General features: G+C 44.4%; 1 protein-coding gene across 1 annotated transcript in view; it reads right to left on the minus strand.

Moving 5' to 3' along the window:
- golga2 (golgin A2) overlaps nucleotides 1–15,562 on the minus strand; it is a 100,082-nt gene extending 84,520 nt beyond the window's left edge. Inside the window, exons 1-3 of the mRNA XM_085965416.1 lie at nucleotides 15,400–15,562; nucleotides 10,129–10,254; nucleotides 3,124–3,210 (exon numbers count right to left, since the gene is read on the minus strand). Of these exons, the coding sequence (XP_085821542.1) occupies nucleotides 3,124–3,210; nucleotides 10,129–10,254; nucleotides 15,400–15,447 (261 nt within the window). The 5' untranslated portion in view covers nucleotides 15,448–15,562. The remainder of the gene's footprint in view (nucleotides 1–3,123; nucleotides 3,211–10,128; nucleotides 10,255–15,399) is intronic.
- Between the last annotated feature and the right edge of the window lie 1,006 nt (nucleotides 15,563–16,568).

A 16,568-nucleotide genomic window follows, 5' to 3' on the forward strand; every position in this document is an offset into this window, starting at 1 on the left:
AATAAAAAGACTTGCATTTCTATAGCGCCTTTCATGACTTCAGGACGTCCCAAAGTGCTTTGCAGCCAACGAAGTACTTTTGAAGTGGCAGCCAATTTGTGCACAGCAAGCTCCCACAAACAGCAATGTGATAATGACAAAATAATCTGTTTTGGTGATGTTGATTGAGGGGTAAATATTGGCTGGGACTCCCCTGCTCTTCTTCAAAATAGTGGCCGTGGGATCTTTTACGTCCACCCGAGAGAGCAGACGGGGCCTCGGTTTAGCGTCTCATCCGAAAGACGGCATCTCCGACAGTGCAGCACTCCCTCAGCACTGCACTGAAATGTCAGCCTAAATTTTGGTGCTCAAGTCTCTGAAGTGGGATTTGAACCCACAACCTTCTGACTCAGAGGCGAGAGTGCTACCCACTGAGCCACAGCTGACAAGTCATCATATGGTGTTATTGTAAACACTAATGTAATGAAGAGCGATAAACAAATACTTCATACACCATGCTCCTTAATCTTTGTTTTCATACTCAACACTGCATAATCCTTTATAATTTACTTTGGATCTACAATAAAGACAAATTTAAAAGTACTCCAATTTCTGTAGTGTCAATTAGGGAGAGGGCTCCTATCTTAATAAATTCAAATGAATAAGTTTTGCTCAACATTCTATGCTGAAGTGCTCTTGCAGAGAGCCAGCACGGGCCCGACAGGCCGAATGGCCTCCTACTGTGCAGTAACCATTCTATTCTACTCTCCTTTTCCTGTCTCTAAATGCAGAAAGGATTTTCATGCAGTGGCAAAGTTGCAGCAATACATTTATACCCTGTGATAGCTGCACTAGGCATAGAGATCAACTAACAAACCTACTGGTAGTTTTCCTGTATTTTACGCCACATACATAATCTAAACAGCAACTGTGGGTTATTTGGACTGCCCTGGCACATCCTCACACCATTACAGTGCAGTTAAGCCACAAATGCATCCTTCTACATTCTCTCTCCCACTCTGCCCCTCACACACTATATTATCGACAAACAGCACAGGGCAAGGCCATTTGGCCCATCATGCCTGTGCCAGCTCTCTTGACAGAACTATCCACTTAGTACCATTACTTTGTCCTTTCAATTATTTTTTTCTTTTACACATATTGATCCACTTCCCTTTTTAAACACTATTATGGATTCTGGTCCCACCACTGTTTCTGGTAAGGCAGTCCAACATTTTTCCTAATCTCGTCCTAATCATCCCAGAGGAGGTTTACCAGGATGTTACCAGGGACGAGGGGGGGTTTGGAAAAGTTCGGACTGTTCTCCTTGGAACAGAGAAGGTTCAGAGGTGACCTCAGAGAGGTTTTCAAGATGATGAGAGGTTTCGATAGAATAAATAGAGAAACAATATTCCCTCTGGCGAGTGGGTCAATAACTCGAGGTCATAGATTCAAAATCATTGGAAAAAGATCTAGAGAGGAGATAAGAGAATTTTTTTCACTCAGAGTTGTTGGGATCGGGAACGCTCGACCTGAACAGGTGGTGGAAGTTGATTCCATCAATAATTTTACAAGGGAGTTGGGCAGGTACTTGAGGATGAGGAGCTTAGTGTTATGGACAAAAAGCGAGGATATGGGACTAAACACGATCGTTCTTTCAAAGAGCCAGCACAGCCACGATGGGCCGAATGGCGGCCTCCTGTGCTGTAAGTTTCTATGAACTCTATGAATCTCTTAATTAATTCGCTTGTTGACCTTAAATTTATGCCCCCTAATTACCAGCTCACCAAACAATGGAAATAGTTTTAAAACTTATTTACCTCAACAAAACACTTAATCATTTTGAATGCGTCTACCAGATCTCCTCTTAACGTTCTCTACTCAAATGGAAGAGCCTCTTGTTTCCCTAGTCTCTCTTCATAGTTAAAGCTACTCATCCTTGGTATCATCTTAGTGACTCGCCAATACTTCCTTCTTTGGCTCGGTGTCAATTTTGTCTGCGCTGCTGTGCAACGTAAAGGGACTTTTCTTACGTTAAATGGTGCTATATAAATGCAAGTTGGTGTTGTATCACTGTTAGAACTGCTAAACACAGCACTAATTACAATCAAATTCACTAACTTTTAAAACCAGCTGAACAGATAAGATTGAGGGTGAAGGAAAATAATTATTTTATCATAAGAGTTAAAAATTGCATTAAGTTCAAGCCAACACAAAGTAGCCTTCTAATCTGGCACAGCTGATAATATCACGCTGGGTTCAATTGTCCCAGAGACAAAATTCAGCCAAGCACCTAACAAATAATTGGAGACAAAAGGAAAGATGAAATTCCTCAAGTACTGTGAAGTCTCTTCTCACTGAGCTATCCCACTTTCAGCTGCTTTTAATTGTAGGGTACTGCACACAAATCATTAATGCGGACAATAAAATGGCCGCAGATTAATTACAGAAGCTGTTTTGAGTCCCATACTGTCCATTTCCCAATCTGAACCGTGTTGGGCAGAAAGGTACAGAGCAAAGCTGTTGCACCTCCCAACCAGGAGAAGAGGCGGAAAAATAGGAGGCATAGTCACAGAGGACACTCAGTTACAGTGGGAAGCCTAACCACCCTTTAGGCTTCCAGGTGCCTGGCTAGCAGAGGAAGAACAGGGGCGAAAACACACAAACAAAAAGGAAACTTTCTTGAACATATGCATGCAAATCGAAAACAATTTTTATTAATTGGATAGCTCTTTCAGAGAGCCGGCACAGGCATGACGGGCCAAAAGGCCTCCTTCTGTGCTGTATGATTCTACGAATCCTCGATGCCACCGTTTTGTTGCACTTCGAACACAGAGCGACTTCACAATACTTTGAACTATGCGCCAGTAGAGCAACACAGACAGAATGCACACAGAGGCAACACCAGCTCCTGAACAAAAAAGTTACAAGTCACAACAACTGGATTGAAAACTTTGTTTAAAGTATGAACAAAGGAAGCAGGCAGAAGCTGCGGAGTCATGCAACATCAAAATCGAAAAGGAAGCAGTTCGTTGCCCTGTCTCCCACTTCTCCACCCGCCCCGCCCCCACCAACCAAACAAATTGCATGCATCATCGCTAGCAAGCCAGCCAAACAAATAGGTTACATCCAAAGCTACCTCACCTTCAGCCTGTCCAATGAAGGCAGAGTTACCCCATTGGATTTACTGCGGTCTGCCACCAGCACCTTCAGAATGTTCTGCAGGGGCATCTGAACAGTAGTAAAGAGACAGGGATAACTCAGAGATAAAGAAAGAGGAAGAAATGATAGGGTGTCCAGCAAACAAGACCAAAACCAAGATTAAATGGATCAAGTGATACACACTACAATCTTACTTTCTTGCAATCTCATGGGCAGGGAGCATCTTTTTTTTTGTGTTAAAAGACATCCACGGTATTTATTTTACTTCCTTAAATCTGATTTTAAAAAGGTTAGATAGGGCTGTGGGCACTGTTAACTCCCCGTTTGCGGAGTGGAATTGGGGTCCGAGATCATCGAGAGAGGGTCTTTTAAATTCAGCCCAAATTTACCAAACATGCATATAAATAACCGTTAAGAACCCAGAAAGTACCCCACTCCTTTAAATAAGAGTTTCAATTGCCCGCGGTTTCCATACTAGTGCCGTCGGCGTGTTCTACAGTTTTAATCACATTAAAGTCGTGCAGTTTTTCCTTTGTTCAAAATACAGGAAACTTTCGTTTAACCGGAGGTTAAATATCCGGAATGCTCTATCCACCAGCAAAATTCAGGAGTCGGTTCAGATAAGTTTTTTTTACTTTTCGTTGCTTTTTTTCCTCCAGTCCTGGCTCTGCAAGCGTCTCGCTGAAGCTGTTGCTTAGCTACAGAGACGCTTGCAAGCTGCGCCGACTGTTTTGAAGCTGTTGCTAAGCAACAGGGTTTATTGCTTCAGATGGAGCTCAGAAGCTCCGTATGTTTTAACATTAGCGCTCGTTTTTCCGGCAATGTTGATCGACCGGCACCAGCTCGGTCCCGTCAGTGCCGGATACCAGAAAGTTTCCTGTAAATGAGAGAAATGTTGGTCCCCATAAATTCTGTAAAACTCATTACTTTTTGCACATTCCTTTCCTCTTTCGATAAACATTTGATAATCTGCATAGGTCTTCAGTTTTAATGGCCCGTATTCTAGTGCAGTTGTATCTGCTGACTGCTCCAGTGTCAGAGCCATTTTAAAAACCAGCAACACAATCGGATTTCGCTTCAGAAAGCTCTGCAGCGCAATGTTTAATTTAGGGCAACTATAAGCCAAAAGAAAACATCCTGAAACAGAGAAATGCACTTGCATTAAATTAAATAAAAACATTACCGACAGCAGTAATCATTTTGAAGGTGTGAGACGGTTATATTTTTCCGGCAGGGGCGAGCACTCGCTTGAGGGACACAAAGCCAAATGCTTCAGGTCCCTAATGATCCAAACTTCAAAAGTCGGATCAACTTTGGAAGTTTGGTTTGGGTCGATGCAAACTGTGCCAAAAGAGTGATTATGTGTTCCCTCCCAGCTTCACCCTGCACAGAATAACACTCATTAAACACAGCACGCCTGCTTATTGCCCATGTAAATTAATTCAATATTTGCAAATAAACCTGGGAGTTAACCGCTTCTTTATAACTCAGTACTATGTACAGTTTTGGTCTACTTATCTGAGGAAGGATATACTTGCCTTAGAAGCGCTGCAACAAAGGCTCACTAGATTGATTCCTGGGATGAGCGGGCTGTCCTAGGAAGAGAGATTGAGCCTATGCTCTCTGGAGTTTAGAAGAATGAGAGGTGATCTCATTGAAACATACAAGATGCTGAGGGGGATTGACAGGGTCGATGCTGAGAGATTGTTTCCCCTTGGCTGGAGAGTCTAGAACAAGGGGTCACAGTCTCAGGATAAGGGGTCGGCCATTTAAGACTGAGATGAGGAGGAATTTCTTCACTCAGTTATAAATATTTGGAATTCTCGACCCTGAAGGGCTGTGGATGTGGAATCGTTGAGTATATTCAAGGCTGAGAGATAGATTTTTGGACTCTAGGGGAATCAAGGGATATGGGGATCGGGTGGGAAAGTGGAGTTGAGGTCGATGATCAGCCCTGATCTTATTGAATGGGGGAGCAGGTTCGAGGGGCCGTATGGCCTACTCCTGCTCCTAATTCTTATGTTCTTGTTCCATTTGATAATTTAATTATTTTTAAGAAACACTGCCACAATTATTTATGTTTACTGTTCTGCAATGCAGTTCCTCCTGATTGTGTTCACGCCATAGAAAGAGGCTCTTTTTATCTGTCTTGTAGAATCTGGCCAGGGTAAGCTTTTTCCTTCTCTCCACTGAGCTTAATGAAAGCAGACCAATATTTAACCTTAATTGGATCTCTGCAAGATAGGAAAGAAAAAGAGGCCCGTCCCATGGATCAGATTCTGGATGACAATCCATCCATAAGACATCGCCCCATCAGGCGTGTGCCATACAAGCTGCACAAATACTTAGTTATAGGCAGGGCTGTACATTTTTCACTGGGTGCGATTTGTGCACAGAATACTTGCGAACGCCGAGCAGCTGATTAATTTTGTTGATGATTTTAGAAGAACTCTACAAAATTCACTGCGTCCCGCAGTGTTGCAGAACTTCAGAGACTCCTGCACAAAAAAAGCACCTGTTAAAAGCATACAGCCTTAGTTACAGGGCTTCTCTGTTGACTCCCGGAAATTAAACAACTTAAAAAATGACTGGAAACTGAGGAGAACGACATGGGTGAGTACCCATCAGTGACGGTTCTTCCTACAATTAGCTTCCTCTTTTAAAGCAAAGGGTCCAATGAGTTTACACGATGAGTAGCTGAGCTAGAAGAAAATTACAAGTACAGTACAGTAGCATAGCGGTTATGTTTCTGGACTAGTAATCCAGAGGCCTGGACCAATGATCCAGAGATATAAGAGTTCAAATCTCACCACCGCAGCTGGGGAAATTAAATTCAAAACTATTAAATAAATCTGGAATTTCAAAAAAAAGCTAGTATCAGTAATGGTGACTGTCGTAAAAACCCATCTGGCTCACTAATGTCCTTTAGGGAAGGAAATCTGCCACCCTTACCCGGTCTGGTCTATATGTGACTCCAGACCCACAGCAATGTGGTTGACTCTTAACTGCCCTCCGAAATGGCCTAGCAAGCCACACAGTTGTATTCAAGAAGGCCATCGCCTTCCCGAGGGAAATTAGGGATGAGCAATAAATGCCAGCCTTGCCGGCGACGTCCACATCCCGTGAATGAATCAAAAAAATGTGGTCCTGCTTAGTTTGCTAATCTCAGCCAGGGACAGTCTATAACTGGCCTCCGTACCCCTGGATCAAGGAAAGGGGGAGAAAAAAAAAAAAAATTATCCAGGGCTCCTGGAACTGCCCATGTGTGGACGGCAGGCGAGGGCAGGATCAGGTTCGGCAATAATCCACTTTTCTCAGCCCCCTCCCCACCCTGCCATAGTCAAATAGAAAGCTAACAGTGACCATCGAGGCTCGCAAATTGAAGAATGGCTATTTGAACTAGGTACTAGAGGCCAAATGGCAGCACAGTACTGTACCCCAGCAACAAGTCAACGCTCTCAGGCAGGTAGGGGAGAAATGTGGCAAGAGAGGTTCATAAAATTTAAACATAGAGTGCGGTTGCACACCGACAAATCTCAAATTTCTACTGCAAAAGTGATGCTTTTTTTGACACACTGGATTTTAACTATTACAGGAAAGATGTGATTGCACTAGTGCACTAGAGAGGGTACAGAGGAGATATACAAGGATGTTGCCAGGAATGGAGCATTTTAGCTATGAGGAAAGATTGGCTAGGTTGGGGTTGTTTTCTTTGGAACAGAGGAGGCTGAGGGGAGACTTAATTGAGGTGCATAAAATTATGAGGGGCCTAGTTAGAGTGGATAGGAAGGATGCAGTATAATGTGGATAAATGCGAGGTTATCCACTTTGGTGGCAAAAACAGGAAGACAGATTATTATCTGAACGGCACTAGATTGGGAAAAGGGGAAGTGCAACGAGACCTGGGTGTCCTTGTGCACCAGTCGCTGAAGGTAAGCATGCAGGTGCAGCAGGCGGTTAAGAAGGCAAATGCTATGTTGACCTTCATAGCGAGAGGATTCGAGTACAGGAGCAAGGATGTCTTGCTGCAGTTGTACAAGGCCTTGGTGAGACCACACCTTGAGTATTGTGTGCAGTTTTGGTCGCCTTATCTGAGGAAGGATGTTCTTGCCATGGAGAGAGTGCAGCGAAGATTCACCAGACTGATACCTGGGATGGCAGGAATGACATATGGAGAGAGATTGGGTCGACTGGGCTTGTATTTGCTACAGTTTAGAAGAATGAGAGGGGATCTCATTGAAACTTATAAAATTCTAACAGGACTAGACAGACAAGATGCAGGATGTTCCCGATGGCGGTGGAGTCCAGAACCAGGGGTCACAGTCTAAGGATAAGGGGCAAGCCATTTAGGACTGAGATGAGGAGGAATTTCTTCACCCAGAGAGTGATGAACCTGTGGAATTCTCTGCCACACAGGGCAGTTGAGGCCAATTCATTAAATATATTCAAGGAGTTGTTGGATATATTTCTCGAGGCTAAAGGGATCAAGGGATAGGGGGAGAAAGCAGGGACAGGGTACTGAATTTGGATGATCAGCCATGATCTCATTAAATGGCGGAGCAGGCTGGAGGGGCCGAATGGCCTACTCCTGCTCCTATCTTCTATGTTTCTATGACCTATTTCCCTTGGCAGAGAAGTCAATAACCAGATGGCATAGATTTAAAGTACAGGAAACGCTGTGTTATCCGGAGGCTAAGTGTCCGGCAAGCTCGAGCCACCGGCAAAAATCAGGAGCCCTTTTGTTAGGTTTTTTTTCTTCTCGTGGCTTTTTATTTCCCCAAACAGTCAGTCTCTGGAAAGTCTCTCTGAAGCTGTTGCTAAGCTACAGTGACGCTTCCAAGGTACTGGCCGATTGTTTAGAAGCTGTTGCTAAGCAACAGTGTTTGTTGTCAGATACGGAGATGAAAAGCTCCGTATGCTTCAACATTAACGCTGGTGTGTCCGGCAGTTTTGAGGGAACGGCAACAGCTCGGTCCCGTCGGTGCCGGATAGCACAAAGTTTCCTGTAAATGGTAGAAGGATTCGAGGGGAGTTGAGGAGAACTTTTTTCACCCAGAGGGTGGTGGGGGTCTGGCACTCACTGTCTGAAAGGGTGATAGAGGCAGAAACCCTCATCGCATTTAAAAAGTGCTTGGATATGAACTTGAAGTGCCGTAACCTACAAGGCTATGGACCAAGAGCTGGAAAGTGGGATTAAGCTGAATATCTCTTTCGGCCGGCACAGACACGATGGGCTGAATGGCCTCCTTCTGTGTTGTAAATTTCTATGATTCTATGATTATTTCCAGGGCCATCTCTAGTCAAGGATGCTTTTACAGCTAAAACCCAGGCACAACAGCCCCATCCAATTTCGTTTTTCCACTATGCTACAAATATAATACGCAAGATAAGGAACGTACATCTGCTTGTAATACTGTTGCTCTATTCAATGGCTCTCGTAGTATAATCTCTCGGGTTAGATTGTTTTATACCCAGTCACAGTCAACGGTGGAAAATCTTATCCTATAATCCAAGCTCTTTCATATCTGAAAAGTCAGCGAGGGATGGAAATAAAAAATTCTGAATGCTAAGCAGACAGCCTTAGGGCATCAGGAGGGTCAGCCTGGAATAGCTGCTGCTGCTGCACACCCCCGTTGACCAGATAGGGAGAAATCCTGCATTTCAGAGAGCAGAATATGTGAAGGTGGAAAGAGAGACTGAAATGATTTAACAAACCGCCCATTTTAACTTTTAGCAACATAATTACTATCCTCATTAAAGAAGTGAGAAAGTGCTCAATTATCTAATCAATATATACCATCACCAAACTCCAAAAGGCTTCTGTGTTTTGTGTAGATACCAGAAACTGGAGGGTTTAATGAAAGTGCATTGCAGTTTCCAGGCGTTATGTAACCTTCTGATTCACTTATAGAGGAAATGCGACAAAGACAGGTAGATTTATAGAAAACAAGCCAAATGGTACCAGCCACATGACTCATTAGTGCAAGTTACAGCAGCTAATACAGAAACGGTTTATTTTGCAAAAAAAAATCTTAATGCACATTTCATTAATTATTCATAAGATGCTCTACTGGAAAAGGGCGCGGTACAACTGAATATGTAGGGCAATGATCTCGGGTTCAGTTCCCCCGCTGTGCTGAGTGAGCTGGTCGCGGCTGAGGTTGCACTAGAGCCACGGCAATTAGCCTCAGCACCCCTGTGCTTGGAGGGGGAAAAGGTTAAGCATGCACGTGTCAATGTTGGGATCCCACACCCACCTCTCTCTTTCCCCCACCCCAACTCAAATACCCTGCAACGCTCACTGTGAAAGCACACACATGAACAAAGACTATTTAGTGGAAGATCTGGACCCAGCAGGATTTAGTGGCTTTAGAAGGCAGAGGAGAAAAATCGGAGACGGAAAAATACATTTCCAAGAAAAAAAAACCTAGAAATGTAGACATAAAATGTTTTATTTTAAAAGTTTTGTGGCGATTTCAGAAGGGCTTACCAACAGAGGTCTGTGTGGAACAACTGGTAAGGCAATGTCACATGAAGACAATCAAACAGCTCAGATTAATATTATAGTAGTACATGTTGGGAGCATGTGGTCTAAGAAACACAATCACAGCAAAGAAAAAGTCCCACAGTGGAAATGTAAACCACTGTTACATGCAATTGTAAAAAGAGTGTTTAGAATGAGCAGCAGCTACTTCACAAAGGGGCAGAAAGGAACCCAGAACAGATTTTCCAAATGATTTACATTCCGTCTATCGACAATGTACAGGATGTCATAATGAATGCGACAACAAGCCGAGGATTAAGATTTGGACTTTGATGCAATCAGTTTGTGCTAAAACATGGAAATGAGTGTTGCTGTGCACTATTTTTTTTTTGGGGGTGGGGGGGGGGGGGGGGGGGGGAAGGGGGGGAATATTGAGGAAGCATTGGAGGATACTTGTACAGCTAGAACCCCAACCATGGCACTGTAAATCCAGAGGAATTTACCTCACTAATTTCTTGGTCATTCTCTACGGGAGCTGTTGCGGGTTCAGATCCGTCTTCTTTTGTCCTTCTCTTCTTTTTGGCTCCCAAGGGGGCTGGGGGGGTCTTCTTCTGCTGGAATTCCTTCAACTTTTAAAGGAGAAACATCATTTAGCATATTGAAGCAGCTTAGTTTTCAAAAGGTCAGTTCCACATGAGGAAATATTTTCACTACAGAGTTGAGAGAGAGAGAGAGAGAGAGAACTTTTTTTTTTTTTTTTAAATGCCAACAGAAATATTAATTCTCACTTAATTTTGTTTTTCCAACATAACAGATTTGAAGACCATCACACCAGCGCAAGTGGATTCCAACAAGGTGGTCATTGTGAACCAAGTTTGGGTACATTAAATGTGCCAAATTCTACAGCATTGCAATAGTACGGTCTTAATACATGTACTATCCCGGAGATTTGTAACAGCTGCCATTTCCAGGGTTACAAACCACGAGTCCTCTCGTCACTTAGGTCACTTTTCCGTTACAGAAGTGTAACCAGCTGCTGGCAATCCCTTCCCTGGATTTTCTTTTCCCTGTATGAAGAGCTTGCCACAGTACCTCGCAAAGGATACAGTCAAAAAGTTATGATATAAGTAATTGCATTTGTGAATTTACCATTCTGTGGCACAAGGCACTGAAAGCGCCAGCACACTATCCCCATGGTGCCACTGCAATAAGAGCTTTTGATACTTAACAGGAGACTGCACCACCTTTGTTGACCAAGTATGTTATATTCGTCAACTATTCAAATGAACAGTTCAACTTCCTGCTTAAACAGTCGGCTTCCAAAAATAACTCATTTGATAGGATCTGAATCGTGGGGCGAGGTGAGCAGAGTACTCCATGATGCCTGCACTAACTACCATGGAAACAGATGATTTAAACTTAAACAGATTGGACAACAACTCCTGATGGTCAGGCAATAAACCCACTATTGCAGTGATTCAATGCCGAGGACACAGGCTGAAGGACTACAGATGCACCTTACTGCCAGGGATATGGCTGACACTTGGGGAATCCGAGACTTGTCTTTTACAGAAGCTGCTGTATTTCCTTGTATCAGCCAGTGAAATAGATATGGACACTGATAGTACTCCTGGTCTAATCATGTGTACACAAGCTGGAGGAAACCCTGTGCGGGCGACTGGGACACTCCTGGTGGCACAAGAAAGCAAAAGCAGCAAAGCAAACACTAAAAAATGAAAGCACCTCTTTCTATATGGAAAGAACAAACTTGCATTTATATACTCCCCATCATGTCCCAACGCACTTTACAGCCAATAAATCACTTCTGAAGTGTTTTCACTGTTGTTTTGTACACTAAAGTGGCAGCCAATTTGTACACAGCAAGGTGCCACAAACAGCAATAAGGTAATGGCCAATTTATATGTTTTGACAGTGTTGGTTGTGGGATAAATGTTGCACAGGACACTGGGAGAATTCCCCAGCTCCTCTTCAAATAGTGCAGTGGGCTCTTTTACATCCACCCCAGAGGGAAGACGGGCCCTTCCCAGAACATCTCATCAGAAAGAAGGCACCTCTGACAGTGCAGCACTCCCTCAGTACTGCACTGATGTCTCAGTCCAGGTTATATGCCCACAAATTTCAGATGGAAGAGTGTTACCACTGAGCCAAGGCTGACAGATAATGTATAACTAATGTTTGAAATGGTGTTGAAGCAGAACATTAACTAGGAAAAGGCGAAAGGTGACTTCCCTCCGTTACAGCACAGTTTAGCTTCTGCTTACAAGGAAACAAATGTATATTGCTATGATTTAACACAGAACCCCGAAGGTCAACTGGATAAAAACGTCACTGCTAAACAAAATCTTCTCAACCCTCTAAACAGCACAGTTCACCATGACTGACACTGTCCGAATCTCAAGTTAAAGTTCATTGGTACTACAATAATTCACCTATTCCGATTGAGCACTTGTATCTTATGGATGACTGTACAGGGTAACTGACACTCAGCATAATGGAGATCTGGGGGCAAAAATTGACTGAAGAGAACCAGACAAACCATCTGGAAACACAGAACCTCCTCTAGCCCCACAACCCTCCGAGATCTCTGCGCTCCTCAAATTCTGGCCTCTTGAGCATCCCCGATTTTAATCAGTCAACCATTGGCGGCCGTGCCTTCAAGTGCCAAGGCCCTAAGCTCTGGAATTCCCTCCCTAAACCTCTCCGCCTCGCTACCTCTCTTTCTTCCTTTAAACCTACCTCTTTGACCAAGCTTTTGGTCACCTGCCCTAATAGCTCCTTGTGTGGCTCGGTGTCAAATTTTGTTTTATAACGCTCCTGTGAAGCGCCTTGGAACATTTTACTGCATTAAAGGCGGTATATAAATACAAGTTGTAGTTGTTAAAAATTTCAAAGTGATCATATTACATATAATGTTGAGATTATTAGGAGTGGGTTTATTCCACTCTAGGAATAGCATTGGCAACAGTGGTCGTCATGGCACATGGCAATAACCATGCACTCCATGTTAATCTATAATAACCATTAATCTTCAGTGGCGGTCATAACAATCGCTTCACATTTATCCAGTAATAATCAACAATTGACAACTTGGATCAGCATATTCTTTCAACAGCATCAGCCTATACTCTAACCAATTAACCTGAGCATTTAATGGGCAAGATACTTAAAGCAATAACAAATGTTTGGAGTCACGATCAGGACTGCTCATCCAGAGAACTAACTGGGAAGGAAGGAAACGTGACATCCCTCCATCTTAGTAGTAGCACAACTTTAGCTTCTGCTTGAAAGGGAACTTTACATTTTTAGGATGTAGTGTGTCACTGGCCTTACGCGCATGTTTTAAATTTATTTGAGGATGTGTGTAGAATTCACCCTGCAGCAGTATCAAATGTCCTACTCATTAGATTATTCAAGACATTGCGTGGGCAGCACTCCGTGGCTGTGTAACTACTGTAAAGAGACGTGGCAGGATTGTATGAAATATGGGTTTTTTTAAATCATAAGGCTGGCGAAAACCCTGAAGCGATGCAAACAGTCTGGCTTAATTGAACTTTGTGGACTTTGTGAAAAGGCAGTTAATCAAGGAACCAGAACACAATGTGAGGTGACCAAAGGTAACCAAATCATTTCTGAGGAGATCAGTGAGTGATCGTGCGCACAGAGACCTTATAAAAAGTAATGAATTCTGAACTCTAGACACAGATGGGAAACACAGCCAAGAAAAAGACAGGATCCTGCCGGGTGAATCGGACCCATTGACCTACAACCAACTCGGATTGATCAACTGAGGGCGACTGTAGGTATTGGCCAAACGCGTGCAGGGGCACAGATACTGCGTGCAGGGGCACAGATACTGCAAAATAATGCATAGCTAAGTGCATAGTTTTTGCAAATATTATTGATCGAATTCAATAAACTACCGTTTGATCGGATCTTGTTTGACCTTGATCTGTAAGTATCGGGGTCTGAACACAAAAGTTAAGTCTTACACTACAGGAGCAAGCTCCAGGATGTCAGCGAGATTAACAAAATGCCTGTTCCCAGACTGCCTGCAGCCAGTAATTTACCCAAAAAATGTACAAATGGGAACAGACACAAATGAACAAACAGTTCCCTTAACATTTAACTTATACATAGCAGTTCAGAGTACAATCTTCTGTTGATGCAATTACAGCTGTTAATTCATTCTTTGGGAACAAAATCTAGTCATGTCTGAACAATGTGCTGTATAAACCATAAATCAGGCAATGTATTACCTGAGTTTGAGCATACAATTAATCCACAACCTCAGTTAGCTGCAAATGTTGCATGCACTGATACAACTAGTATTTAGATTGTAAATGGGATTGGATATACACTTGAAGTGCCGTAACCTGCAAGGCTACGGACCAAGAGCTGGAAAGTGGGATTAGGCTGGATAGCTCTTTTTCAGCCGGCACAGACACGACGGGCCGAAATGCCTCTATGTCATAAATTTCTATGATTCTATGATTAAGAGTCTGCAAAATCCACACAAGTAGTTATTTGTTTGCCTTGTATGGAATACACCATCTCCCCATACCTATGGCCGTAAACAGAGATACTGCTGGAATTCACTTGGTTAAGGCCAAGCATTGACTTGCACAGCTTTCTGCAGTTAAGTGGGAAGAATGCTAACCACAGTGACAGGTCATCACCATCAAGGAAGCCAGGCTGGTTGATTCAAACATCAATCGCAGCCTGAAGTGGTGCAGATTTGCCTGCGTGAAGTATTCTGCCACAGAAAATGAACTCTGTTCCAATCTCCTCTCACGAAGTATATGATCTTTATGCCAATTTGACCCCCAGAGACCCACTTACCTCTCTCTCTCTCCTCCCCAGAGGATAGTCACTAGATTGTCATTAGACAACCGAGGAGCACAGGTTTTTGATCAATATTCTACAGATCAAGTTCTTACACCAGGTCCCCAGTTGCTCCTCACAAGTTGTTGTTACAAAGCTGCTTTGTGAGACTTTTGCCCCTATAAAAACAGTATTCTATTTCTTCAACAATTTACATTTTACTGCACATTTTGCTACCATTTAATTCTTAGCCAAGAGCACAACTATTGGCGTCAGATAAAAAATATTTGCAAGTAAAAATATGTGCATGGATTCTGCCATGGGAAACCATCATAAAGGGAAGAAAAGCTGCCGGAACTGAACTCCTCTCCATGATCCTCAAGCCGCCTCCTCGTCCTCAAACATTACCGCAGGTCCACATTTGCAAAGCAGCTCGGCGAAATAATGTGAAGCTCCGAACTCCTGGCTCCTGTCCGGCCAGCAGCTGGAAGTTGGCACCTGTGCCAGGGACATTCCTGCAGCTCCGGGGGTCCCTGGAACTCCCATTATTCCCCTCTCTCTTCCTTCCTAAGGAAATACGATTTGCTCCCGGCTTCCCAATCTGAGGAACACCAGCCCGTGGGGCTCGTTTGCCGACCACCGGGGCGGGGGATTTAACACTGTCAAGCGAGCGGACCGCAGAGTCCTGGGACTCGCGTGATTGCCCTCCCCGGCGAGCCGACGCGGCCCCGGGCGTCAGACGGACGGAGACGTGGTAACTCCGACTGCTGGGGGAGGGGTTGGGGAGAGATAGAGAGGCCTGTCAGTGTACGACGAGGCCTCGGCCTCAGGTACGAACACCGGCCGCCTTCATTCCCGCGACGGTGCTCAGGCAGCCGGCTGCGATCTTCAACTCCTCGCCTCGCCCCTGTCTCACTGATCCGCTCGCTCACCTTCTTCTTGGCGGCCGCCAGCTTGGCCTGTCTGCTCCCGTCGGCCATGGTGTCAAACCCGCACACGTCACCAGTCCGCCGGCCGACCGCTCCTCCAGCATCCCGGCCTGCACCGCGCCCCGGCCGTGACGTCAAGCCCCAGTCCGCCGGCCGACCGCTCCTCCAGCATCCCGGCCTGCACCGCGCCTCGACCGTGACGTCAAGCCCCAGCCAGTCTGCGTGACGTAATGGCGCAAAGGTGTGCGTGTGTGACGTCATCAGACCCTCTCCAAAGACTCCCTAGCAACAACAACAACAACGTATATTTATATAGCGCCTTCAATGTAATAATAACGTCCCACGGCAACAGACCAGAACTAAGGGCTATCAATATAAGAGAGTAACTAATAAATCCACCAGGGAAGTCAGGAGAAGCTTCTTTACCCAGAGAGTGGTTTAAGTACCTGAGGCTGCGGGCAAAGGGTGGGGGAGTGGGCCTCGCTGGGGTGCTCTTGCAGAGAGCCGGCATGGGCTCGATGGGCTGAATGGCCTCCTTCCCTGCTGTAACCATGCTATGATTCTATGAACGTGGAACTCACTACCACAAGGAGTAGTTGAGGCGAATAGTACAGATGCCTTTAAGGGGAAGCTGGATAAACACATGGGGGAGAAAGGAATAGAATAGATATGTTGATGGGGTCAGGTGAAGTAGGGTGGGGAGAGGCTGGTGTGGAACATAAACACCGGCAATGACCCGTTGGGCCGAATGGCCTGTTTCAGTGGCTGTACGTTTGATGTAATTCTATGTAAAACAATTAGGGGTCATCAATTTGGAATACAGTACTTGTTTTGTTCTCTTCACATAAGCCACCTGATCTGCAGAGTGTTTCCTTTTTTTGTTCCAACATCTGCAGTATATTGCTTTTTTGTTCATCAATTTCTATGTTTAAAGGGAAAGAGTGCACCCCACATCAGACAACCAGAAACTGTTCTTCGCAAGATAATTAGGGTGAGAAAAGCCAGCATAATTCATCCATGCCAATAGACCCTAAAGTCAGCCCCCTCCCCCGCCCCCCGCCATTGTTTTTATTTCTTAAATGATTCCAGGGTTTCTGCCTTCATTACTCTATCTGTCAGTGCAGTCCATGTGTTTATCATTTTTTGTATGAAGAAGTTCCTGGTATCAGTTC

This window comes from Somniosus microcephalus, chromosome 23 (assembly GCF_052327205.1).
Source record: "Somniosus microcephalus isolate GS21.2 chromosome 23, FLI_Smic_1.0, whole genome shotgun sequence".
In the NCBI taxonomy this organism is placed as follows: domain Eukaryota; kingdom Metazoa; phylum Chordata; class Chondrichthyes; order Squaliformes; family Somniosidae; genus Somniosus; species Somniosus microcephalus.